This window comes from Seriola lalandi, unplaced genomic scaffold (genome assembly GCF_002814215.2).
Source record: "Seriola lalandi dorsalis isolate HSWRI2012SDOR001 ecotype SW California unplaced genomic scaffold, Sedor1 jcf7180002054324, whole genome shotgun sequence".
Lineage (NCBI taxonomy): Eukaryota > Metazoa > Chordata > Actinopteri > Carangiformes > Carangidae > Seriola > Seriola lalandi.
In genome coordinates, this window is record NW_019524877.1 from 4,087 (window position 1) to 31,588 (window position 27,502).

Below are 27,502 nucleotides of genomic sequence, written 5' to 3' on the forward strand. Positions count from 1 at the left end.
TACACACAAGATATTCCTAAACAGGACTTGAACCACCGACCCTTGGAATGAAAGGCAACACTTCTAATCACTGTACTACACTCAACCATAGCAGTAAAACAAATTAAAGTAAACTTTACAAATGTCAGAGTATAGTGAAACACATAGACATCATAGTATAGTAAGGCAGGAAATGTCAAAAAACGTCGTAGTATAGTAAGGCATAAAAAGTCATAAAAACGTCATATCATAGTAAGGCATAAAAAGTCAACAAAACGTCATAGTATACAAAGGCATAAAAATGTCAAAAAAAAGTCATAGTATAGTAAGGCATAAAAGGTCATCATATAGTATGGCATAAAAATGTTAAAAAATGTCGTAGTATAGTTAGGCTAAAAAACGTCAAAAACTTCATAGTATAGTGAGGCATAAATTGTCTTAGTATAGTATGTCATAAAAACGTAAAAAAAAAAGTCATTGTATAGTATTTTCATAAACGTTTATAGTATAGTAAGGCATAATTTGTCATATTATAGTATGTCCTACTCTATTATTTCATAAAAACATCAAAAAATGTCATAGTATAGTAAGGCATAAATTGTCATATAGTATAGCATAAAAATGTCAAATAATATCATAGTATAGACATGAAAATTTCAAAAAACTTCATACTATAGTGTATCATAAAAAGCCATAGTATAGTATATCATTAAAATGTCAAAAACAAGTAAGTTAGTTAGTAAGTCCTGAATTGTCACAGTATATTATGGAATAAAAACATAAAAAAACTTCATCGTATAGTAAGGCATAAAAATATTGAAAACATCATAGTATTGTTTGGCATAAAAACGTCATAGTATGGTATGGCATAAAAGTGTAAAAAAGATGTCATAGTATAGTAAGGCATGAAACGTCACAGAAAACTAAAGCATAAAAACGCCAAAACAACATCATAGTATAGTGAGGCATAAAAAGCTATAGTATCCATTGCACCATTTTCATGGGATTTTTTGACAGAATTCAAATTGAAAGAGAAACCTACTTTAAAACTGCCTATTGTAATAATTTGGGATTTGATTAATCCATGTCTGGGGAAGACTTTGAAGTGGACTGAATCTAATCTGCTGAATTTGACCAGAATCTAGGATATGTGAAACCCTGAATCACCAAACACCAGAACATTTAACCTGCTGTGTGTTCGTTCATGTCGAATTTTAACATTTTTTGCACTACAACCAACTTCTCTTACTTCCGCTGACCAGTTCACCGAGTCAGCTGATGGGGTGAAGTCAGTGCCTTGCTCAAGGGCACCTCCACGTGGAGGAAGGCAGACACTGACTTACTGATGTATTTCCCAGTCAGTCGAAACCTGACAGTCTGTTATTCCTCAGAATTAACATTTAATCGAAGAAGGTGACACATTCTCATTTGACCTGTTTTTTCTGCTGCTTTGAATCCAAAATATGAAGGATTTGAAAATCATATTTTGTGTGACATCCCCATTGGCCGAATGTGACGTTGATGGGGGCGTGGAGCCGGTTGAAGGCGGCTGAAGTGTGGTATTTTATTCTCCATAAAACAGATTTTTTATTTATATGCTAGGATAATAATAGACTTGTTTTCTGTAAATATATTCTTTCTATTTAACTTTTTGTGATTTTGTCGTCATTAATTTGTTCCAGTCTGCGCCTGCACCACAGTGTTCCTCCATCTGTCCTCCTCCCCCTCCTCCTCCTCCTCCTCCTCCTCCTCCTCCATCCCTCCTCCTCACATTTTTCCGGTGCTGCTGCTGCTGTTGCTGTTGCTGCTGCCTCCGTGTCGTCCGTGCGGCACAGCGCGGCCATGGTGGACTCTCCCAGCGCGATGAAGAAGACCTTTTCAGTGCCGGAGATCAAACCGCTGGACCAGTACGACTTCAGCCGGGCCAAGATCCGCGCCAGCGTCCGGTGGCTGCTGTCGAAGTCGTACGGCTCTGCAGGTACACTCCAGTCTCTGTTCACATCACTGAGGCGCGCAGCTTTGGGTGGGGCGCTTAATAATTTATCCAGCTATATATGGAGCTTGGAGTTAGACGCTACTCGTTTTATTTGGCATCTAGGGGAAACCTCCAGCATCCAACCGCTCAGCATCCATCCTTATCAAGCCGCTGCCTGATGATGCTCGTTTCCTCCCAGGCTGTGCAGCTTTTGCCAGAGCATGTAGTTACCATATTGACTGAGGATGATTTTCAGCCAATTATTGACATGAATATGTGGCTTGTCAGACGGAATCTCCTCCGTGGTGCGTGATGCATGAAGGAACCGGAGGCTGTCATCGCTGCAGTGCAACAAAGCCTTTTGTCAGAGCCGCTACATTAGGCCCGTGGAGGGGTTCACCAGGCAAAATATAACCTAGATGTAACCTGGGTTCATTACCTTTTCATTTAAAAACCATAGAGAAAAAAATGTGGGCTATTTATGTGTGGGACGGCTGTAAATGGGTCAAGACCGCATAATATTTGTGTCAGTGTTACGCACGCACGTTGAGCTATAGCGCGTGGCATTTTAGTGAAGGTGACATAGTGTCTAGTAAGACAATGGAGTGTTTTTGGTTCTAACTGCTGCAAATGCATTAAATTCATGAGCCACTTAAGAATATATTAGAGATTGTTTATCATCATATGGCAGGACAGAGGTGCAGAGGCATGTTTTCTTTTACACTTAATTTATTTATTTTTTTGCTGTGCTCAAACTGGATGTAGTGATAGACTGGATGGAGCCAGAAACAGCAACACCTGCACACTTCAATGTGATTCAATTTAATCTGACTGAGATAAATTAACAGGCGGATGAAGCTTGTATAATGTAGTGCTTTTGTTGACATGGCGCCAGACATACAGACTCATCTTTGTGCTCTTTCTACAGTTTGTGGTCATGTTGTAGGCTACTGGATGACATCATACTGCAAAGGTGCTTCTAGCTGGGGCAGCAATCAATGAATATTTTCATTATTGATCAATCTACTGTATCTATCATGAAAAAAGAAAGAAAGAAAGAAAGAAAGAAAGTAGTGACAGTCATATTATAAGTTGCAAGAGCTCAAGGTGAAGTCATCACATTGCTCACTTTGTCCAACTGACAGTTTGAAAACCAATTTTATTTAAAATGGTATAAAACAGTGAAAATCAGCTAATCCTGTTTGAGATGCTGGGATCCCTTACATAAATGTAATATATGTACATATATTGAGTTTCCACATATGAAATATATGTACATATAAAATAAAAACATATATGTAAAAATGATATATAAAACCTTAGAAGTTAGAACAATTGACAGATACTGTATGTCTATTCTGTGCAGATATGTATGTTTATGTATGTACACTATCCATCCCAAAGCCTGTTAATACAGTATATGTTGATATTATAAACAGTAGGGTCCAAAAGTCTGAAACCACTTTCCCAGAACAGGAAGATAGATATGTTTCAAATGAATGAGAAACTAAAAAGAAATGCTCTATACTTATATATATATGTATCAGTATAGAGCATTTTTATACGTATGTTGTTTAATAAACTTGCATATATGAAAATGAAACATATGTATTGCAACATGCTATACCATATAAGAATTCATCATGAAAACAATTTTAATATATATTTATATATATTACAACGTACAAATTTTACTATGTGTATTTCGCATATGTTATAAACTATCTTCTTATATTCAGAGAATGTAAATATGTTAAATAATATATCCCCTCATAGATGACATATATGGTGACATCACCCTTGATACATATACTACATTTCTGTATGGGATCAGAGTATATTTGGATTTTTTTAAATAATTGTCGTAAAAAATTGTGGTTGACAGTTTTTTTGTAGCTCAACTTATTCAGTGCTGTTTCTATTTCTGGGTACAGATGGCATGCTCCAGTCAAACACCAGGTCTGTGTGTATGTTCAGGCTCTGCTGACTAACACAGTGACATCACACTGTTGACTAAATCTACAATAACAGACTTACACAGTTGTCCGTTATGTAATAATCCGTGTTTTTTTGTGCTGCAGTAATAGCTTCAGACAGAATTTCACGTTATATTTGCGTCCAGTCTTGGAGTCAGTGGGACAGGAGGAGAGATGAGCTGGAAGCCTCTCAGCAGGGAGGCTGTCAGCTGTTGAAAATGCCCAGTGGGTGCCTCATAGAATTTTAATGGAAGCCCGAAAGAAAATAGCACTAATAAAGTCACACATGAGATTCATTCACCGCACACACTCCTGGTGCCATTGAGATTTATTGTATCTGACATGGCCAAAGGATGTCCCCTACAAAAAATAACTTATTTCTTCCTGGGTTCTTGTTGTCATTCGGAAGCATGCTAGATTTTACCAAGTCACTTATAAACAGAGAGAAAAAAATAGAAAAATAGAAAAAAAACATTGCAGCCTTGAGCACATGTTTGTACGTGTTAGGACATTGTGGCAGGGAGTGAGTGAATGAATGAGTCATTATATTATCTTGTCAGTAACTTGTATATTTTAGGTGATTTCTAGCACCATGCTCCTAAAATCTATACAAAGTAACAGTGTTGTGCCGATTCAGCTCCGCAGGTCTGTTTCTGTTTCCTCCTGATGAAATTAGTATTATGTTAAATGGGTTAGCTAGGACCTACTCAGCAGTCCAGTCTCATTGCCTCTGCTGTGATCGGGACAGAATTGCCGCTTTCCATTTCCACCGTTCCCATAGCGACAGCAGTCCCTACTTCGTCCCAGTGCTGCAGCGTGTGAAAGGCAATGGTTTTAACCCCAAAGAGTGTGTGTGTCACGCTGCAGTGGAGTGTGTGTTCAAACTGTTGTTTATGTAATGACACAGATAGATTCTCTTCTCTTCTCTTCTCTTCTCTTCTCTTCTCTTCTCTTCTCTTCTGCAATAGAGAGAAAGGGAGAAGAGGATGAGGAGAGGAGTTACAGTTTCATATAAGAGCCTTACAACATTAGGTTACAGAGAGAAAGAAAAAAAAGAGGAGTTGTAGCCCTCATTATGAGTCGTAGTCAGATGTGTATGGACAGATGAAGGAGTAAAGGAGTGAATTGGTAAAGGCTTAAAGGAAAAGAAGATTGACTGAAAGAGTAAATGGAAGAGATGTAGACTCTGATATTCCCTTTAAGAAGTCCACTTCAATCTTCAGGATTATCCTGACTCTTCGTGCAGCCGTACAGAAGCTACAGAGCTGGAATATGGGTCAGTCAGGAAAGTGCGTGTTTCCGTGTCCTGTGTGTGTGTGTGTGTGTGTGTGTGTGTGTGTGTGTGTGTATGAAATGACCCACTCATCATGGTCAGATCTTCTTGCACATCATAGATTACTTGATGTTAACTCCCACACTCTTGTCTGGGTAACCTCGCTGAGCTGAGCTGTTCATGCACTGTCTCTTATACACATCTCTGTCGCCTAATTTCCACTGTGGGGGAACTTCTTCACTTTTATCCAGTAGTTATTCACTTTTCTCTGCTAGAACAGAAATACAGAGGATCTGCAGTCTCTCTGCAGCAGCCTTGGTGACCTCTGTAACCTTTTCCACATGGGACAATGACTTGACCAAGCAGTTCTATGCATTGCAGTTGAAGTAAGCGCCACTGTCTTTCCAGTGCAGAGAGGATGACTCATTTTTCCCATTTCATACAGTAAAATTGCAGAAAGGCAAGAAATATCTTATATCTGCACCATAAGCTTCATTGTTCTCTTTCTCCTCACATGCAGCTCAGAGAACCTCCTCTAATAGATGAATGAATGCCCTCACTCAGATTTCTGCTTATAGAAAATGATGAGTGGACTCTTTCAACTTGCACCATCCATCTACTGAAATATTAATTCAGAGCTCTTCTGAGTTTGCAAACATGGTTGTTTCTCTGCTTCTATATGTCAACAACAGTAGCATACTAAGTGCATCTATGAATATGCAAAACAAGTTTCATGGCAGTCCCTCCAAAAGCTGTCAAGACATTTCACTTCAGCCCAGAAATTTCAACCTCATGGTGTCACTAGAGGAAAAATCAGTCTGCAAAGTCTATAGGATCCATCCTCTAGGAACCATGAATGTCTGTAAAAATATTTTGTGAAAAAAGCCTCACAGAGTCGTCCTCTCTCTCTCTCTCTCTCTCTCTCTCTCTCGCTTCAGAAAATGTCCCTGTGGAGTTGCGGGATCCGCTTTACAAGGACCAGTATGAACAAGAGCACCTCAAGCCGTCCGTGTCCAAGCTGCTTCTCTCCCCGGAGATCTACTGCCGAGCTCAGGCCCTGCTGGCCCAGGCACACGGGGTCTCTTTGCCGGCATCGCAGGGGTCCCCGGCCGACAACTCCGCGCTGCTGCAGTTCCTCATTAAGAAAGGTTTCACCCCAAAGGTCCAGGATGTAGATGTCACCGAGGAGGATCTCAGCAACGTCCCCATCAAGACAGTATGTGTGTCTGTGGCTGTGTGTAATTTTATTTTGATTTCAGTTTGATCTGCAAACAGGAAAAATAGAATCTACCCAAATTTCCAAAGTAAAAGTCTTGAGTAGAAAAGTGTAAGTAAAGTAGGACCTACAACTTTACAGCTGCCAAATAAGTGTAAGGTAGTAAAAAGCACTTGTCCCTGATTGGTGCAGAAGTCCCACCTTGCCCTAATGGACGCTCTGATGTCACTGGCTGCTAAAGAGACAGTGGGCCGGGTGAAGATGGCGACGGAGGCGGAGCAGATGGGCGTCAGTTCTCCATGGGAGAACGCGCTGCTCTTCTGGGTCAACAGGGTGAGACCATGTTGTTTCCCTCCTTACTCAAGTTGTTTGCTTAAAGGACAGATTACATTAAACTTGCTCTCTGTCGGGTGTCATTGACTTTTTGCACAGTTTTCTGTTTACGATTGTGTTTACGAGCAAAACAAGCCGATAGTGTGACGTCTTTATCATCACTAGAAGACACAGACATGTCTGACACACTCAAAGATCTTTTTTTAAACTGGTCTTAATTATCGTCCAAGTTTTTTGAATTTCTTAAAACCAAAACTGTTTTTCTTTAAAAAAATATATATATATATGTATATATATTTTTTCATCAGTGAAAACAAGAGCAGTATTTGGGTGTGGCTGTAATGAAAAGCTATTATTTGCTAATATTTTATTTACATATTTAATTTTAGTATTTCTAACTAATTTTATTGTTTATTTTATTGCACAGTCTTGGCTTGCTGTAATTCTTCTCATTTTAATTTATACTCATATAAACTTGTTCTTGTCCCTGTTATCTTTGATCCTGTTTTCATTCATTAAGTGAAGCCTTGCTGAAGCTGAATATATAATATTAATAGGAATCATTTTCCTTTGTACAATTATTTGACTTCAAAGATGATGGTCTTTGTAGTCAACAGCCATTGGTCTTCTTGAAGTCTTTAAAAAAATGTATTTAACTTAAATTTAATTTGTAAATAAAACTTACTTTTAAATAATTTTTTTTGTATTTTAATTAAATAAAACAACAGGGACAATAGGGGAAAAACAGTGAACTTGTCCTTTAACAGTAGTTTCTTGTGTCTACAGCTGAACCAGAAATTGAGAGAAAGCACAGAAGAAGAGGAACCCGTCAAGTCGCAGACGTGTACAGACCTGCAGGCTGTTCAGGACTCGGTAAAAATACCTGACACACACACACACACACACACACACACACACACACACACACACACACACACACACACACACACACTCACTCACTCAATTAAAACACAATCTTCTAAGTTCAACGTGATGTAGCAACAAAACCGAGCTCAGTCCCGGGAATTAACTGAGGTTTCACTTTTGTGCATCGACTTTTATGATCCTGGTCACACCACCAACTGTCTGGGTGACCTCCTTATCATTGATGCCAAACTGTTGTACGTTATAGTGTCGTATCACTGTGTCTGAAGTTTGTCATCTTGGCCGATTTACAACGGTGACTTCCTCTACTCGGTGGTACAGAACATCACTCGTACTACACATCCTTGAAACGGAGCCGCTGTCATTCTTGATGACGTTGGCAGAGCTCTGTCCCTTCATTGAAAATGATTCACTGAAGTCTTTGATAAAACAAGCAGAACACTGCTCGGTGACTCGTCATAAAACGACTGTCTCTCGTTGCTGTGTTGCTTTCTAACATCGACCTTGCTCTGCTTCTCTGTTTTCTCCCTCTGGTTTATCTCTGTCGTGCCTTGCTCTCTGGCAGTGTCAATCCACCCGTTGGTACTGGAAACTAGTCCCAGTAAGTGTACCCTTCTCCTGTCTCTCTCTCTCTCTCTCTCTCTCTGAGTCTGTCCATCTGCTGTGGCTGACATTAACTGTGCCTGCTGGAAATGCCTCTCATACTCTCTTATCTGTCTCGTTATGAAAAGTGCCTTTTGTCTGTGACCTTTTCAGCTGATTAATCAGATGCCACTGAAATGTCCTGTGATTATTATTATTATTATTACTATTGTTATCAACTGATGATGTTTTGGACCTTGAGGGTGTTTCTGACTTTGTTACATTCAGTCATCGGTTTCATCTCAAACTGCCCAGATTATCAGAGCGGAGGGGGGAGGAGGAGATGTTGGAGAGGAGGGAGGGAGGTGAAATTACTTCCTCGCTGATTATTAAACTACCTCTGCGCCCCCTTTGTTTGCCCCTTTCTTTGCCCCCTTCTTCGCCTCCTCCTCCTCCCCTGCCGCTCCTCTCTCCCTGAGCAGCGCCATGTGACTTTGTGGTGTGGCAGTTCCCATGATGACCGGCCCCCTTGTCATTTATGCTTGTTTCCCTCTCTCTGCCATCCCCCATCCAGCATGCTATCGCTTTTTGTTTGAAGGAGTCGGGGAATAAGCCGCCAGTGGTAACGTATAACATCTCGCTCTTATCTCACCCTCATCCTCCACGTCTCCCGTAGCAACGCACTACAACTGACTGACAGACAGACCTGACCAATCGCCACACCTCTCCCACGCTGTCGACCAATGACCGACTGACTGACTGCAAACTAATCACCACTCCAACCCCGAGGTTGGATGGATCAATTAAAACTCATTAGCTTTTAACACTATTTATTCATATTTATTTATGTTTCACTTCTTTTCTTTAAAGTGTGTGTTACAAAGCCGTGTTGTAGGAGGCGTGATCAGACTGGGTGTTGACCTTTTCGTCTCTGTACTCCTACAACAAGGCTGCGCAAAATCATTTAGCAGCAAGTTACAGCTGATGCACTTAAGACATGAACCCTTTCTTTTTGTTTTTGGGTTTATTTTATCTCATGTGCACATTTAAAAGAGCAATCCAGCATCTGAGCTGTAAAATTCATTTAAAAAAAAGAATCTGATTATGTGGTTTTTACCTGATCAGTGTCGTCAGTGCCTGTTTCTGCTGCATGGACACCAGAGGAGAAACGTCCTCATTTTCACTTATAATCACTGACATAATTTTCTTTCAGTTTTTTGTATTGCCTTTTTTTAGTCCTTTGCACTGCACCTCCTGGTTGGTGTGTGTGTGTGTGTCTATGTGTGCAAATGTTTCTCAAATGAAGCATCACTGGTCTTGCGCTTTGTTTCTGTGGGTTTTCTTCTCTTTGCAATTTTCCTGGAGTTTGGCTGGCTGCACAGTTTGAGTCGATGGTTTTATTTATTGTCTGAAAGACGGACACTCCCGGCTGGTTTTACATTTCTTTTGTCACTTTTCTAACTCTAACTCGAATCTGTATTTTCATATCTGTAATTTTTTTCTGCTTTATGTTCTCTCCTCTTTCCCCTCACTTGTCCATTTACTGTTTCCTACCTGTCTTTGCACAACTCTTCCTCTTTTTACCCTCTTCTCTTTCTCCTCCTCCCCTCCCTTCTCTTTCCTCTCTAGATCCGCTATAGGAAGGACAAAGTGCAATCTAAGCTGACTCCTACTTTCCCTCTGGTGTCCGCGGTCAAAGATCTGTCTAATGGCTGTGCTATAGCTGCTGTGTTGCACTACTACTGCCCCAGCTTGCTGCCTCTAGAGGGTACGCACATAAACTCAGGCGCTAACAAATGCATACAAATTCACGTTAGATGTGGAAATATTAATAATTAAGGTGATGTATGCTGATAGCAGCTTAAATAATGAGCCCATCATATAAAAAAAATGCCAATAAGTGTGGGATCTTGAATGTATGTTACATTTACTGAGAAAGCATTTGTTGGAAATTTCCTTTATATTTTGGAATTGTGTGTTCGAGTTGAAGCAAATATATTTAATAATCGTACATACACACACACACATTAATGTCTATGTATTCCTGTCTCTTCCCCTCCAGATGTGTGTCTGAAGGACACCATGTCATTGGCCGACAGTCTCTACAACCTGCAGCTGGTCAAAGAGTTTTGCGAGAACAGTTTACAGAGCTGCTGCCCCCTCGCTGTTGAGGACCTGCTCTACGCTCCACCCGTTCTCCATGTGAGCATTTATGACCTCCTGTGTTTTCACTGTAGTTGAAGCACCTGAAATGTTGGTTTTGAAAATTTGAGTATTTCTCCTTAAAATTAAACATTTGTCACTAAATGAGCAACAATCAAAGTTAAAGTTGAGTTAGAGTTCAACAGTCAGCTGTGCTCCATCAAGACTGTGTGGGTGTGGTTTGATCGGATTTGACTGGGAGCTGTGTCTCCCTACAACCCAACAACTGCCTGACAACAACAGACTGTCAGATTCTGGTTCCTATATTTTTAGACTGTTTTGTGAAAATATTTGATTTCACCCTTTTTTCCAACAAAGTCAAATACAGTAATCTCTAATGTTACCTGAGGCAGACAGTGTGTTCATGTAAGACACTACTATTTAAGATAAACAGCTGATTAAGGAAATTATGTCTTTAGGGCTTTAAATGTAGGATTGTGAATATGTCTTTGAAAGTGTGAACAGGGAGTTACAGACATGCACACAAACTGCTGACTGTGTTGACGGTCTAATATCTGTGCAATATCTATTTACATGCCACTGAAATCCAACATGTTTGAGTCTGTCATCTTCTTGGCTATCTAATGTGTGTGTGTGTGTGTGTGTGTGTGTGTGTGTGTGTGTCCAGCTGAACATCATGAGCTTCATAGCAGAACTGCTGGAGTGGTTTGAGGTGAAGAAGCCTGATTTTGTCCAGCCCACACAACCCATTGACCTCACAGGTCTGTAACATACAGTTTGTTTCTAATACGTTCCTGTCATATTGATGCACTGGCTGTTAGAGTGTTTGATAAATAAACACCAGCCTCTGACACTGCAGGGCCTCTGTGTCTTTCAGATGTCTCGGGGTTACTGGACTGCACAAGTCCCGTCACTGGGAACAGCAACAGGTATTAGAAAGCAAGAAGAAAAAAGAGAAATCTGTTGTAGACGCCTAATGTTTTGAACTGAGAATCAAAGCTGTAACACACAGTTTTAGTTTGTTTTGGGTTTCTTTTAGAAAAAATGTGTGAATGTGCAGCATTTCACTGTTTTGTCCTGTTTCAGTGGTTCTCCTTCCTTTATCTTCAAACAACCCTTTGTGCCCATCTCCTCTCCAGTGTCACCAGGTAGGAAATACAGAGCACAGGAATGTGTTTCTTTGAAATGAATAAACTTTTATAGACTCATTTATTTATTTAGTTTTATCTGTCTTTTTCAGAAAACAAAAGTTGGACGAAGAAACAAATCGGGTAGGTAGCTTAAAAGCTTTGTGTGATTTCTATAGTAAATGTTGTGTTGCATTCATATTTTATCTTAATTTTTTAATCTTCTTTCTTTCTTTGGCTTCTGTGGTCTCTGCTTTTCCATACTGTGTGGCACAACCCATCCATTGGTCCATGTTTCCATCGTCACCCACCTCTCTGCAGTCGTCCTCTGTCAGCAGTGACTTTCAGCATCCCATTTGGGCTGGACAGTGATGTTGACATTGTCATGGGAAACCCAATAGATTCTGTCTTTCGCTCTGTCAGCACTGACAGCCTAACCACCGGCATCCCTGTAATGACCTCACCGGTGACTTCAGCAGGGATGACTCGTGTCCCGTACAGCCCTCCGGAGGACCTCAGCCACCTGGTCAGCGCTTCGGCCCCATCGCAGCGGTCTTCCTGGGGCCCTTACGCACACACGGCACCGCTAGGAGAGCTGCCAACAATCGAGGAGGCGCTACAGGTGGTTCATACTCCCAACAGCAAAGATCGGAAGAAGGGAAGGACGCCAGAGAAAGGTGGAAGAGGAGTGTTGGGAGGACGGCCCGAGCCCAGGTTACGTCCCGAGGGAGCCCCTGCCGGTTTCTTCCTGCACTCCCCCGAGGAGGATAATCCGCAGCTCAGTAGCTCTGCTCCCTGTCGCTCTGGAGTCCTCTGCCGACCTGTTGGAGGAGAAGGGGGTGATACGGAAAGGCAAGGAAGGGGAGAGAGGAGGGAGAGATCAGGACGGAGCTCCGATATGTCACGTGACGATGACTCCGTTCTACGGGATGGCAGCGTCGACTCCTCTGAACTATCAGATGATACCCCAAGAAATGCCCCTGGTAATATTCGACCCAGTAACGGTCGCCAGGGAAACCACAACACCAGCAATAGCCCACGAATGACAAGCTTTGCTGAGCGACGAGACAGCAGGAGAAGACATTCGGCTGCTCCCGGAGAGGACTCAGCCTCTGCTGCGACCCCAACAAGCCCAGGAACTCCACATACACCCTCAACCCCAGCGGGGGCACCTGGCCGACAGGACAGCCCAGGTCCCAGAGGCCCTGAACCAGGGTCCGAGGCCTGGGAGTTGGGGGCTCGTCTGGAGGAAAAACGCAAAAGCATTGAAGCCCAAAAAAGACGCATCGAAGCCATCTTTGCCAAACACAGACAGAGGCTTGGAAAAACTGCTTTCCTTCAACTGAAAAGAGAGCAAGGAGAGGGAGGAGGGGAGGGACTGGGGGAGGATAATCTCAGCCTGGAGGAGCGCCTCACCCACATGGAGGAACAACTGAAACAGGAGGAGGAGAAGGAAGAGAAAGAAAAGGAGGAAAAAGAAAAAGACAGAGATAAGGAGAAAGAAAAGCTATCCGTTTCCAATCCTCCTCGGCTGGAGAAGCAGGTCACGTTCTCTATTGAAACTAAGCAAGGGGCAGAAAAAGAGAAAGAGAAAGAGAAAGCTGGTGACGGTGTTCTTGTGGAATACAATGAAGTCGTGCAGAAACTGAGTGAAGCCCTGCAGTCATTACAGAAGGACATGCAGAAACTTACAGAACAGCAACAGCAGCTCATGAGCAACCAAAGACCCAGAAATACACCCAAAACCGCTCCAAAGTCAGTGATTAGAAGTAACGTCAAAACACCACCCAGAACCCCTCCCCACACACCAACAAAGACACCTCCGAGAACCCCGCCAAAGACTCCTACCAGGAGCAACGGTAAAGCTTGGGTGATCCCCACCAATCCCAATCTCCCCTCCTCTCCCTCACGGCGTTCTAACGCTCTGACCTTGTCCACCTCTCCAAAAACAGTCGTCTCCTCCTCCTGCCCTGCTCCTCGCACTAAGATTCACTCCTCCTCCTCACCTCGGAGCCCCAAACACCACCCACGCCCCCAAAATCAGCGCCCCCATCCACGGCCTTCCGAACTCAAGTTCCCTCCTCTCAATCGGGTCTTGACACCAACCCAGACTGTGGACACCCTCCCCCACTTGCGCCGTGTGTCCCCCAGCAAGTGTCAGGTTCAGACGTCCTCTTCCTTCCGTATCGGCGGTCCCCGGACTCCTCAGGAATCTCCTCAGCCTCAGCAGCCACAGCCTGATGAGAGCAACTCAGAAACAGGCTCTAGCGAGACACCCACCCAGTTCAGCCTGGAGCTGGAGCAAGAGGATGTAGAGGCTGTTGGAGGGCTGCCGATCTTGTCACAGCCCAGACAAGATCGTCGCAGGGCTGCTGGCGGCAGCAGCTCTGGTGCTCCTTCAGAGTGCTCATTTGAGAGCGAGACTTTGTCCATTTCCGCTGCGTACAGCGCAGTAGGGGAAGGAGGAAGAGGCAGAGGTGCAGAGAAACGCTGCAGCATGATTGAGGTGTCACTATCATCTCATGGAGGGCCAGAGGGAGGCAGCGACGAACCAACCGATGAAGGGCAGGAGTTTTCCTCTGACTCAATGAGCGATCACACAGAATCTGCTGCGGAACCGGCAAGAGGACTCGCCACAGAGCCCTTCGATCCTTTAGAGCAGCTGAATCTGGCTATGGAAGCCACGGATTTGCCGGAACAACAAACCGAACCCAAAGAACAAACAGGAGAGACCGAAACTTTGGAACCAAGTGGAGAACAGAGCGAGCTGGAAACCAAAGGAGGAATAGGATTCTTCTTCAAGGTGAGTGCTTAAAAAAGAGAAATACGATGTTTTGTTTGTTTTGAATGCACATGAATCTCGTCATGACAGTTGGGTATATGGTTGTGTGGTCGTAGGAGGAGGTACATAGTGAAGGGGAGATGGCCCAGCGTAGAGCTCTCCTGTTGGAGAGGCAGCAAAAGAGAACAGAGGAGCTGAAGAGGAGGAGACAGTGGCATGAGCAAGAAAGGGAAATCAGGTACAACACACCCACATATATCTTAGCATGTTGAATCCAAGTTTGCACTGCTTTAATTTTCTTATCTTATAGACTCCAAAGCTCAACGGCGCCCATGTGAAAGTAACCTTTTTTCTCCTGTTCTCAGAGTTGTGTCTTCAGACAGGAGAGCAGCATCTCCCTCCAATACACCCCCTGCAGGCACCACCTCCCCGTCACCCACACCTCCTGCTACTCCAGCCCGTCGGGGAGATTTCACACGAGGGGAGTATGCGCGACGGCAACAGCTCAGGATCATGGAGGACCTGGACAAAGTGCTCCGCCAGAAAACCGCCAATCAAGGACGATCTTCAGCTAAGAAGACCCGCTCTCGGCCTCGCAGTATGACCAGGGAGGAAACACAGCTGTCTCTGAGTCCAGCCAAAAGAACAACTGGTGAAGTCAAAAGTGAAAAATATATCATATATCAAGTTAACTGTCTGTAGATGATTTAAGTGACTAAATTGTTTTCGTGTCTTCATGTTTGTCCAGGCTCTAAGTTGACCAAAGTCTACTCTCACTCCTCCCTCAACCTGGCAGCAACAGAAGAGACAGGAAACCGTGGTAGTGACCCCACGAAGAAACCTCACAGGTACACTGCTGCATACGTCATTTGTATACCTCTTACCTCTCATTTACAAGGTTTTTAATTTCCACTTGTGCAATATTTCACGTCATGACAGGGTACCTCTAAGATTAAAGACCAAATTACTCTGGGATCAATGCTAATGTGCTAAAGTTATCACGTTAGATTAACAGGCAAAAAGTTACATGCTGAATGTAAACTTGCCAACATTAGCTGAAGTAAATGCTAACATGCCAATATTATTTGCTAAATTGCAGGTTACAGGCTAAACTTCAGTATGCTAACATCCAGAAGCTGAAAACATGCTTGTTAATGATGCTAATTGGCTCTAAGTGCTAGTTCTGGCTACTTCTGGGTGATACTTGGTGCCAAAACAAGGTGTAGAAAGAGGACTAGACTAGCACCCAGTAGAAGTACTGTTACTTGACTCATTTCTCACGTAGAAATAAATCACTACAACCAAAACCTCACCAATCACTACTTTCTTATTAATGATGTAGGCATGAATCGTTCTGTTATCAAGTTTAGCACAGATATAAGGTTATGGCGTGTTGGCTCATTGTTTGATCTCTCCAGCAGCCGTCCTGATTCACCGTCAGGATGTGCGACACCAAGTAGACTGGCTAATCTGAACGGAGACAAGGACTGGGAGAGTGGCTCCAATGGAACCTCACCTGCCCCAGAATACACAGGTAGAGCTCTGCAACATCACAGTATCTCTCAGTTCCTGAGTACTCCTGTGCATTGCCAAACTGCTTACAATTGTGCACATTGCATAATCAAGCATGTCTGTGTTTGTATTTTCAGGTCCAAAGCTCTTCAAAGAACCAAGCTTCAAGTCCAACAAATTTATCATTCACAACGCTCTCTCTCGCTGCTGCCTGGCTGGAAAGGTCAACGAGGCACAAAAAAACAAGATAGTTGAGGTAGATTTTCATTTTATGCATCATCTTTGTATTCTGTATCGACCCTTTTATTAAAATTCATGACATTAATAGAGGGCTGCAGGCATGACATACTTTTGTGGGCCAACTCTTAAGTTAGCATCACCCTGGTTCCCTCAAGAAAAGCCAATGGGACTTTCACACTTTTCACTTTTGGATTACTGCAGAGAATAAACTCTGTGACAAAGGAGCATTTATGATATTTATATGTTTTGTTCAGCAAGATAATGTTCACAAATGAACACCAGCCTAAATACAATCACCAGTAGTACAAAGCTAATGTTAGGCTACAAATGAACTACAACTTTCCTCTTCTACAAAAGTCTTTCCTCTAATAAAGTCAGCAATAGTTTGCAAAAGTGCGAGTATCAAAACAAGGCTGTAAAAGTGGACTGGTGAGTAGATCGGTGATGATGTAAAATGTCCCTGAAAACCACCGTAGTCTCCTTTAGCCACTTGTTAGTTACCAACCTTTTTTAAGAGACACAAAAGCTTAAAGAAATCATGACTGGGGTATTTACTGACATATTTTAAATGTCGTAAAATAAAATGTGAAAATGTCTTGAGCTTATGTTAACAGACCTTATTTCAGTTTAACAAAAAACCCATTCAAAACATCCATGGATTTTGGGAACCATAATTGCTAATATACTAACTAATTTCCAGGTTTTAGGACTCATTCCTGCAGCACTCTGTTTATTAAAACATGAATTCTGTTACTATTTTTAGGCACCAAACTGGGTCATTTGCATGTTTGATGATGACGATTAAAACTAGAACACCAATATGATTTGATGCATTTTTCTCTCTTACTTCTCATCTTGTACCAACCTCAGGAGATGGAGAAGTCTCCTGCAAACCACTTCCTTATCCTCTTCCGGGATTCCAGCTGCCAGTTCAGGGGCGTATACACCATGAACCCTGACTCCCAGGAGCTCATACGATTGGCTGGCGTGGGTCCCCGGACAATTGGCTCCACACAGGTGGAGTCCATCTACAAATACAGTTCAGACAGGAAGCAGTTTAGTGCCATCCCCTCTAAAACCATGGGCATGAGCGTGGATGCTTTCACCATCCCCAGCCATCTTTGGCATGGAGGAGGAGGCGCAGGAGGAGGAGGAAGCAGGAGAGCAAGCATTACTAAGAAGGCGGTTATTTCCAAGTGAGGAACATAACACAACATTACAGTGACACACGATTAAAGAAAACACTATAATCACACTGTAATTATAGTGAAAACTGTAGTCAGCAGTGGAAAACAGTTATTTATGTGAACACAGATAAGCCTTTAGGCATCTGTGTGCGTACATACATCTTAGCTGTCTTGCTCTTGGATTTAACTAGAAGTACAAAATATAAAAAAACTTATTTTTAGTCCCCTTAATGTGCATGAAAACATCAACAGCACAACTACACAGAAAACAGAGACACGCTCATATCCAGAGTGTACAGAGGAAGGTTTTGTAAAATGTTAGGTTAACGTTACAAGGAGGAGTTACTTTTAAAAAGTCTCATTATTTATACTTTCATTATTTGAAGTACGAACTCGAAAAATTACTTTTTTTTTTCTTTCAGAGGAAAAGGAAACTTTATTGTTTACTGAAAAACACTGACTTTCATAAGACTTAAGATTGCTGTCCGGTCCCTCTCTGGTTCTGTGGACTGAAGTCCTCAAGTAGAATACCACTTTTATACATGAAGCCAAACAATGGAGAAAATGCCTTCTCATGTCAGAGAGACACGCAGGACTTTTATTTTGTATGACCCTCAAGTTTAATTCTACCTTCAACAGTCAGCAGGTGGATCAAAGCACATTTGTTTTGCAAAACTAAGATAGCCATAACTATATGATGCAGAGAGCAGAGTTGAACTTTGTTTTTTGGAGTCAAAGAGCTGTAAATGTGTCAGTGGTTTTCAGCAATGATTACCACCGCATGAATGGTTATTTACTGTATGTGGTATAAGCTTATTTCAAAATAATATCGCAGTGAGAACTTGTGGTTTGATGAAACTATGTTGAAAATGGGTATACGTATGAGCAGCAGATGCCAATTAAAACAAATTTTGTACACTGAACTAATAGCATAATAAGGATGCCGTGTCATGCCAAACTTACATTTACGTGGATTGTTGCACTCTTGGTGAGGGACGGGTTCTGATAGTCGGGTCCATTTTGGATCTGGTTCTAAGTTGTTAAAATGCCCAGATTTGTTAAAAGGGGCTATTTGTAAGTTTTCTCTGCAGACAAACGTGGTTTCTTGGTGATTGTTGCTTGACAAGAGCTTCAGTCATCGTTGCCTTTATAATACAAAAGGTTAAAATACACCTTCTGAGTAGCACTACGTCTTCAGGCCAGATTGGAAGCTAAAGCGAGGTGCTATCAGAAAGTGACAAGACGGGCCGCGGCTAGCTGATTAGCGTGCTAACTGCAGTAGAGGAAAAGACGTGATAGAGACAAGAGTTAACATTAATGTTGCTTTCCACATCCTGAGACAGCTGTTGATGAATAAAGGAATGAAGTTTGTTGCTGTACTTGCAACGTTTCCTCTAGACTGGTAAGTAAACAGCCGTTAATGCTAACGCTAGCTATGTAGCAATGGCAAAACTCACAAACAGCTCCTTTAAAATCTGCAGCAATTGAATCGTCTATCAAATCTTCAATCTCTCTTAGATAATCTCCTTTGCAAAGAAAAAAAATTGGTGACAAACAATTTCTAACTCAGCGACACAGTTGATAATGACACTGCATGACTGAACATGGTGGACCGCCTTAATTTAAATGTTCCCAGGTCAGCGAAACAGCTATGAAATGCAATATTTGCATAACAGCACTTATGACAAAGGGGAGAATGACAAGTCCCTGCTTAAATAAGAACTTGTGATATTTCTGATAACTTCAGAAGGACGATCAAGTGCTCGGCCTCAGCCTACAGCTGGTGTTACACTGTATTCTGTGACCTTGAGCAAAGCAACAACAAATCCGCCGTGTGGTAATGTTCTGTGTTTCTTGTATGTAGAGAAATCTATAATTTGGTTGGTTTAGGTTTTAGTGAAATAAAAACAGTACATGTGCGTTTTAACTCAAATGTATTCATTTCCAAACAAGCAAAACTACCTAAAAAGATTCAGTAAAGGATGTGGATTCGATAAAATGCTATTGAACCCGATCCCTACTCTTGGTAGAGTGCACACAATTAAAATTTGGTGTTTTTCAGACCAGCATTCATGTATGAAATAACAGACTGGATTAAACTCCACTGATCAAGCTGTTTCTTCCGTTTCTTACTTTTTTTCCCCCCGTCTCTCTCTCTTGGTATATCGTTCCCTTCACCCTGGTGGCCTATCGTTTCTCCTCACACTGATGAACGAAACCTCGGGAACAGTCCACAAGATGTGACACAGGTTAGGGCGAGCAGCAGCAGTCAAACATTCCTGATAAAATAAATGACTCACCTGTGAACACCAGTTCTCAGATTTTGCAGATTTACGAGCCACTGCCAAGGACCACTGAGAGCAGCTTCGGTTTCTGCAGCAGAATCAGGGCTGGATCTGGGAAAGGTCGCACTGTTCATTTTAACTTCAGAGAATTTTAATGCACCAAAACTGGAGGTTATGTGTCACTTTGCATTGTAGAAAACAAGATAATATGCAGTTCTTAAATCTGCATTAACAATTTTTTTTGGCCACTTAGGGGTAGCACAACAAGCTCAAAATAAAACACTGACATATTGCCCCATGGTGCCTGTCTGGAGCAGGTGTAGATCCTGGAGCCACCAACCAATAACTATAGGAGAAACTGAGAAGTGTCACTAACAACGAGGTTATTTCACGAGAGACGAGAAAGTCTGGTGCACAGGTGTGAAGGTGAAGGTGAGCGTGAGGTGTGCGCTGCTTTCTACCAATGTTGTTAATACTACCACCGCCAGATAACACCAAAGTTGTCTTTCCAAAAGTAAATTATTCGCTTGGTTAATCAAGTCTAAAGCCACCAATAAAACCATGAGCCCAAGTGTTTGTTATGGGTTTTTATTGCACCTTCCTCAGAACATACAGTATGTAGCCTAGAGATTATTAACTGATATAACTCTTATTGCATTGGTTCGATCAGCCGTGATTCTCTGGGATCTTTGGGGCAGACCTACCACAGTTAGATTTGACGCCATGGACGACAGTTATCACAGTACTCAAAAGGGACCAGAGCTGAGAGGGTGAGTCTGTGTTTGTGTATATGAATCCTCCTGTTCTGTACTTGTCTGAAGGTTGAATGTTGATCCAAGTTAGCAGGAAGAAAAATCCATCATGCTGTTGATTCTAAATCTTTTTTTTAAGCTAAAATTTTAACAGTAAATTAAGGGAGAATTGAAAAACAAGCTATTTTGGCTGTATGTTATTAATATCCCTTATGTCATAATCAAAGCTATATTATTGTAATAGATATATTCTTTAAATTCTGGGAGCCAGAAGAATCTATCACAAAATCTGATTAAATTTCTTAATTACCTAAAAATGTATTTAAAAATATCAATACAATTTGCAAAACATATGTCCAAGGTTTTTATTTTTTTATTTTATTTAGTTTTTGAGCACAAATACTGAGACAAAGGTTTGATCCAAGGTAAAAAAAAAATATATATAATAATAAGAACAATAAGAATAATTATAATCTGGGAAATTTCATAAGATACACTATTAATTAGAGCCATACAGTTTTATTTCTTAGGTTTAAGGCTGCACCAAAGATCCCAATGAATGTGCGTACTGAATTTATTATGATTTACTAATATGTTGCCACACATCATGAAAGTAATTGACGACAAGCTAAACAGAGAGTAAAAGCTTATTAATAATAATAATTAATAACATCATCAAAGTCCATTTACGAGAGTGGATAGAACACAGTAAAGTTTCGTCTGATATAATGGCCTACCGTGGTTAGTCCCAGCATTTGATTTATCAGTTACACACAGGTTTCCACTGAAGTCCTAGTAGTAGCTAAATCAAGTTTTGGTTTAAACTGATGTCAAAAGGCGTCTTCCTCTGCCTTTGCATTAAACACAGCAACTTTGAATTCTAACTTTCTAACTAATACATCGATCTTATTTAATTCTAAATGCAGCTGTATGATAACCTCAGAACAACAAAGTGTACAGGCATGTGTTCGCTGATACAGGAAGCTGCAGGCGCAAAGCTGTGATAGAACATATAGTCAAATACTAAGTGCCATAAGGAGGAGTTGGTGTAATACACAGGAATAGAGAGATAAGGAAGAAGAGACCAACATGTCCGTCTATTACTCACATTCACTCAACCTTCTGCCAAACCTCCACTGTTTCTTTTCTTTAGTTTCCATGTTAATATACTTGGAATGGCTGCTTAAAGAAATCGTGAAGGCTGTTAATGAGCGTCATCTGGTTCCACCACAGGGTTACTGTCAGCTTGTGTGTCCACAGAGCTGTGGGCTGTGCTGTTCCACGGGACAACGTCAGACTGGGGCTCCAGAGACGGGCTCACAGAGACGGGATCAGAGGAGTTGGTTGTGGGGTCCAGCAGGATCTGGGCGGAGGTAGGAGGGTGGCTGAATGCGACTTCAGAGGGCACGTGGGACGAAGGGCTGGGAGGAGCGTTAGACGGGGGGAGAGAGGGCGTGTCAGACGGCATTTGTGAGGAGGAAGAGGTGGAGTTGGATGTTGTGTTCGAGGACAGGTTGGAGGGAGTGAGTGAGTCAGACAGTGTGTGCGGGAGAGGGTCAGACGGAGAGTCTGTTGGTGAGGCGGGCAGAGTCGGCCTGGGTGTGTGTGCTGGGGTCGGTTCCCTTGGATCCGTGCAAACCGGCTCTCCCTCGGCCACATACCACACCTCATTGTGCCTGTTCAACAACTTCAAGGGACTGCTCACACACACACACACACACACACACACACACACACACACACACACACACACACACACAAAGAAAGAAAGAAAGAAAGAAAGATGAACACAACAGTTAAAAGTGAGTGATGTGTGCAGTGATGTGTGTTTTTTCTTTAATTACACAAAACTGAAATTTCTTTTTAATCGGCATACGGATCCAGATTTGGATCCAAAAGCAGATTGTGATGGTCATGCTGATTGGCTGATGACACTGATGCAAAATTACAAGTGAGTCAGAATCATGACCGTGCGATTTAAGTTTACCATGGTGCTGTTGTGCCACCTAAAAATGAAATGCTGTTACATTTTACAGGAACGCTCTGAGTTGTTTTGTTCACCTGTCACCCAAATTTGGTTGCGACTGCAATGTGTTTGATGATGTGATTGTATAAATCAAAAAGTATTTTTTTGGCCAGAGTTTTCCAAATATCACATGCACAAAACTCGGAGGACTAGAACACTAGAAGAACTCGAACGTGAAAATGAATTAGTCATACCTGTCATAGCCAACTCCATAGTGGTAGCTGTGGTTGTAGGAAGCTCGGACTCTCTCCAGTTCTTTAGTCAGCAGGTGGGCGTGAAGCCTGGAGGTCACTGACAGCATCCAGCCTCCGTAGCTCCTCACGTACACGTCCATCTCTGGCATCTCAGTGAAATACAGCTGTGATAGAGACACAGACACAACATCAGCAAACAACAAAGCTCCATCACAGTGAATGCTGCAGGCACAAATAATCTTCTTCACTGACATGTAAATGATTAGAAAAGTATGTTGTCTCGGCAACTAAAGTGCAAGGTTGGGACGTTTATACTATATATAGGCCATTAGAAGAAATGTTTGTCGGCCAAAATTAAAATTGGAAGATTTTTATCATGTGAATTGCAGGAAGTTTTAAAAAGTCACACCCTACTTACTGTAGCACTAATTAAATCATGTAAAGTTTGAATGAGTTGAATGAATAATATGTATAATATTATGTGTGGGAGCTGTATAAAGAGATGCTTTTGGGATAAGTTTTGTAAATAAGTGAGATAAATGAAATGGAAAAATAACTTGATAAAGATTGACCAAAGTGATATGTGTTTATTAAAAATGTATATTTTTTACATTAAGTTTGTTTTTGTTTTTTTTTTTTTTTTTACATTGTTATTGGTTTATTTCTCAGTTTAGTTGAGCATTTTATTTATTTACTTTTTACTTTTCATTAATGAATGTATTTCAGGTTTGGTCCTCCATATCGCCACATTGCATGAAAATAAACAAATTTACAGAACATAAATATTAAAATAATAAATAAGTTTATTTCTCTGTGTATTTGAGAATTTTATTTATTTACTTAGTAATGAATGTATTTCTGGTTTGGTCCTCCAAATGAATGTAAACACATCTACAAAACATAAATATGACCTTGAAAAACATTCTGGATTGGAAAATGGTTTCCTTAAACCTTGTAAAAGTATATGATGACTTAAAATAATGGAGCTGAAATAATAAACATGTAATGTAGTATTAGTGTTAGTGTTACATACAGTCTACAAGGCAAAAGGTTAATTAGGGTTCTCTGTTTTTAAGTTTAGTCAATCACAGGCATGACACGAGTCACGATACTGAAACATGACTGGAGAAGAAGGATGTTTCTGATCCGTCTCAGATGAATAAAACAGATTAAGAATGTGCATCTACACAGACTATAGATTATGAAATCATGCAACAGATACAGGACAGCAGCACTGACACCTTCATGATGCAGCAGTATCTAGTTCTATCCTGCTGAGTGAGAGCAGCACCGCAGTCAACTCCGCTAAATACTGTTCATCCATTAATGCTCTCTATTGATCTAAAGCAATAACCACTGATTGAATTACACATAGATAATGGGAGGATAAAAGCATTTGACTTCACAATAAGCAAGGGCGGCTACCCAGCTCTAAAAAAAAAAAAAAAACTGCGTCCCTCTGCACTTAAAGGCTCTTTCTCCCACAATCCCTCAGCACCTGCCAGGCTCAGCTCACCTTGTCATTGGTGGGTGCAGGCGGTTTGTCCTGGTAGGCAGCCGGCAGCGGGAAGTTTAACGTGTAGATAGCCGGCTCCCACATCTTTGTCTCCTCTGGGATCTTAACCAGGACAGGGGCGGTCATCTCCATCTGGATGCCTGTCAACACACACACACACACACATACAAAATAACACACACAAAACAAACACACTCTACTGAGGCTGATTTTCCCTCCCTGTACTTTCCCTTACCTCCTTCATTGGCTCCGGTGATGTACTGGAAAAGTCTCCTGAAAGCCATGGCTGCACCCACTCCCATGAAATAGGCTTCGGCATCTGTTGACACCCAGCGAGTGGGGCTGTAGTGTCGCACCTGAACACACACAGACACAAAATGGGAGAAGAGAGAACTAGCTTGTGGTCTTGTGTGTGTGTGTACAGTATATGTGCTGGTTCACACGAAGGGGTTCACTCACCTCATATTCATCTGTTTTGCAGACTAGCTCGTACTCCAGACATTCCTTCGACTCTGTGCAGAAGCTGGTGTTGGTACTCGGTCTTTAACAGAGTGGTAATACAATTCAATTTTATTATTTAGCGACAATATGTTGCCAAAACTCTGCGGACACCCCTGTTGAAACTTTAGAGTATGTGGATGATTTTGTGCAGGAAATTTGAGGAAAATCCCATTCAACAGATTTGAGCTTTATCACCCAACATCAGTAACAAACCAGCAACCAAATCCACTAAAACAGAGGAACAAGACTAAGAATCTACAGCTATGCTAACAGCTTTGAAGAAAACACTCATAACGACAATGCTAACATGCTAATATTTAGCATTTAGCAAACACAAAGTACAGCCGTGGCTGACCGTCATTCGTTTTGCAAGCATTTGGTCAAAAATATAAGTATAGGGGACACAGATGTGATGATGGTGCCAGGTCAGGAAATAAATAGTCTGAAGATCAAGTCAGTGGAATTAATTCCTGAGGGGAAAATGAATGTCTGTACCAGATTTCATGGTAGTCCATCACCTATAACTGTCCAGAAATGAGTCATGAGAAAGCCTTAACATACATCCTCTGGGAGCCATGAATGTCTCTACAGAATTTGGAGCCAATCAATCAAGTAGATGTTGAGATAAACCATGAAAGTTTAACTTGCTGGTGGCACTAAAAGAAAAGCCAGAGGATCATCCTCTAAAGAACTTGAATATCTGCTGCAAATTTCATGACAATTTTATATTTAAACCTCATGATGGTGCTACAGAAAGAATCAGGGGATTAGGACATTAGGATCCGTCCTCTGGGGACTATGCCTATTAAAAATTTCACAGAAATTCTGTAATTTCAGTCTGGACCAAAGTGGTGGACAGACTGACCAACTCAGTCGCCACCATGCCACTAGCATGACTATAAATTAGAGTAAAACCCACAAAGTAAACAATTTAACTTCAAATGCTTCCTGAAGATGTGCACTGATATGGTTTATCTGACACTTGGAGACTATTTCAGAGTTTTTTTGCAGCTGCAACAACAGCTGCCTTTGTTTTCCGCTTTGACCTTGGAACAACCAGAGGTCCCTGTTCAGGAGGCCTGAGGCTCCGCCCAGTGGTCAGAGGGTGCCACAACTCCTTTAAATAGAGAAGGGCATGACAATGTAATGCCTTGTTTGTTGAAAGAAACATCTGGTAACTGTATTAGTGCCCGATCGCACTAATCCTCTTGTGGATGAATGGGAGAAAAATTCTTGCAGCCAGGTTCCAAGATCTGGTTAAAAGCCTTCCTGGAGGAGTGGAGGGTGTTATAGCAGCAGATTACCAGCGATCACAGGAGCAGTCATGAATTGAACCACCAGTCCGATGTTTAACGGTCCACCCACTCTGTTTACATGTTTAGGTGTGTTCATTATTTGTCCTCGTGTGGCAGGGGAGAAAAATATAAGTTGTTTTGGCTGCAAGTGTCAAAAAGCTAAATTCATTTGTGATAATACAATTTACATATGAGTGTAACGTTTGGGTGTCATCATACTTTTGGCCACTTAGTACATCTACTGTATCTGAAACGATCAGCTTACCCAACACTTCCTTCAGCTGAAACCACGAGGGCCAAAATCACCAAGACTGAGATGAAAGCCCTGAGGAAGGAAGGACACACACACACACACACACACACACACACACACACACACACACACACACACACACACACACACACACCACTTAAACACTTACTGTACAATTGTCCAGTAGTAACAAGGAATAATAAATAAATAAATAAATAAATAACCCTAATTAATGAGAAAAGAGACAATGAATTACTGTATGCTCAGGCTAAGAGTGAATATGAGGGAGAAGTTGCCACAAAGTTAACAAGCTCTATAATGTAAGATAATTGTCATTATGTATTTTAAATTAAAGGCCTTGAGTGTAGGAACCAATAAGAGAACTATTGGAGGCTATAATACAAAAACAAAAAGGAAAGAAAAACATTTAAATCTACAAAAAAAAAATCTGTGTTTAATGAATCTTTATTTGTGACTGACAGATTTTTAAAAGGCTTTCTAGGTGTGTATGAGCCAGTCAGCGCAGCACTGTGCTGCAATCCGCCGTTTGCGCTGCAGACATGAAATGGGACACGTTTCCCTGCTGTCAATGCGCCGCAAAGAGGAGAGAGAGGGGGAGAGATCTGCTGCATCATCAGGCTCTGTCTTTTCTAAATCAAAGGCGTTTTGAGGTCATGGAAGAACAGCGTTCAATAGCTCATTACATCCCCATGATCATCACCTTTTGGACAGTTTAATCAAATCAAACAGGTTAAAGATTAAGACTGTTGAGAGGAAATTAAGGTTATTTATAAAAGGATTAAATGCTTCAAAATATAATCACCAGTCCAGTTTCAAATCTATCTGCTGATGTCTCTATGTTTTTGCACAGGTGTTGCAGCAGCCTGTTTAATACTGAGTAAAAAGGTTAGATTTCCATGCACGCATTACCGATTAACACCGACTCAAAAAAATCAACTTCACCTGTCCATGACGCCGCAGAAAAGTCGCTAAAAATAAGCATCAAACATTTCTGAAAAGAAATCTAACGATATACCTTTGTGATATTTACTGAAACTATAATAAATAAGCGCCGATACTCACATTGTCCCGGCCCGGCTTGTGTGTCTGTTCCACCTGCCAGGGGAGCGCAGGGAGGAGTGTGATGGAGACTGCAGACTGCTGCACTCTGACGGGCGCCGGTGGACTTACTGCGGACTGCAGTGAGGACCAGAGTCCGCCTGCAGCTCACAGGAGGGAGGGAGGGGCTACGGCTGGCACCAGCCTGCTGCAAACTACTGGACCAACGCCGAGCAGATGATATGTGCCTGGTATGACTGGGAGTTTACCTCCAGCGCTGCAGCACCCAGACAATAGGAAGTCTGGTCTAGCATCCGCCATCAATAATCCTTCATACTGTACAAACAGGAGAGGATGACGATGAGGAAGTCCCAGATTTAATGCTCTCCTT

At 41.8% G+C, this 27,502-nt stretch overlaps 2 protein-coding genes across 5 annotated transcripts; one reads left to right on the forward strand and one right to left on the reverse strand.

Moving 5' to 3' along the window:
• Positions 1-1,762: 1,762 nt before the first annotated feature.
• On the forward strand, positions 1,763-19,346 carry LOC111655548 (calmodulin-regulated spectrin-associated protein 3-like). Of its 4 annotated transcripts, none has more exons than XM_023406996.2 (19): positions 1,763-1,957; positions 6,142-6,419; positions 6,612-6,752; positions 7,539-7,625; positions 8,203-8,238; positions 8,794-8,841; positions 9,849-9,987; positions 10,282-10,421; positions 11,050-11,143; positions 11,260-11,311; positions 11,469-11,530; positions 11,623-11,653; positions 11,831-14,312; positions 14,408-14,529; positions 14,657-14,943; positions 15,040-15,139; positions 15,710-15,825; positions 15,941-16,059; positions 16,914-19,346. In XM_023406996.2, the coding sequence occupies exons 1-19, from the start codon at positions 1,822-1,824 to the stop codon at positions 17,241-17,243; spliced, it is 4,800 nt and encodes a 1,599-aa protein (XP_023262764.1). In that variant the 5' UTR covers positions 1,763-1,821; the 3' UTR covers positions 17,244-19,346. The 4 variants fall into 4 exon arrangements, with proteins under 4 accessions (XP_023262764.1, XP_087030290.1, XP_087030291.1 ...); XM_087174164.1 differs by having other exon boundaries at positions 15,713-15,825; XM_087174165.1 differs by lacking the exon at positions 8,794-8,841.
• A 741-nt stretch (positions 19,347-20,087) lies between these two features.
• Positions 20,088-27,377, reverse strand: soul5l (heme-binding protein soul5, like). The gene is made up of 7 exons (XM_023406994.2): positions 27,136-27,377; positions 26,065-26,124; positions 24,463-24,544; positions 24,239-24,359; positions 24,004-24,143; positions 22,488-22,651; positions 20,088-21,964 (listed from the first exon to the last, which is right to left on the reverse strand). Coding segments are annotated over exons 1-7 (1,062 nt in total). The 5' UTR covers positions 27,138-27,377; the 3' UTR covers positions 20,088-21,471.
• Positions 27,378-27,502: the final 125 nt, after the last annotated feature.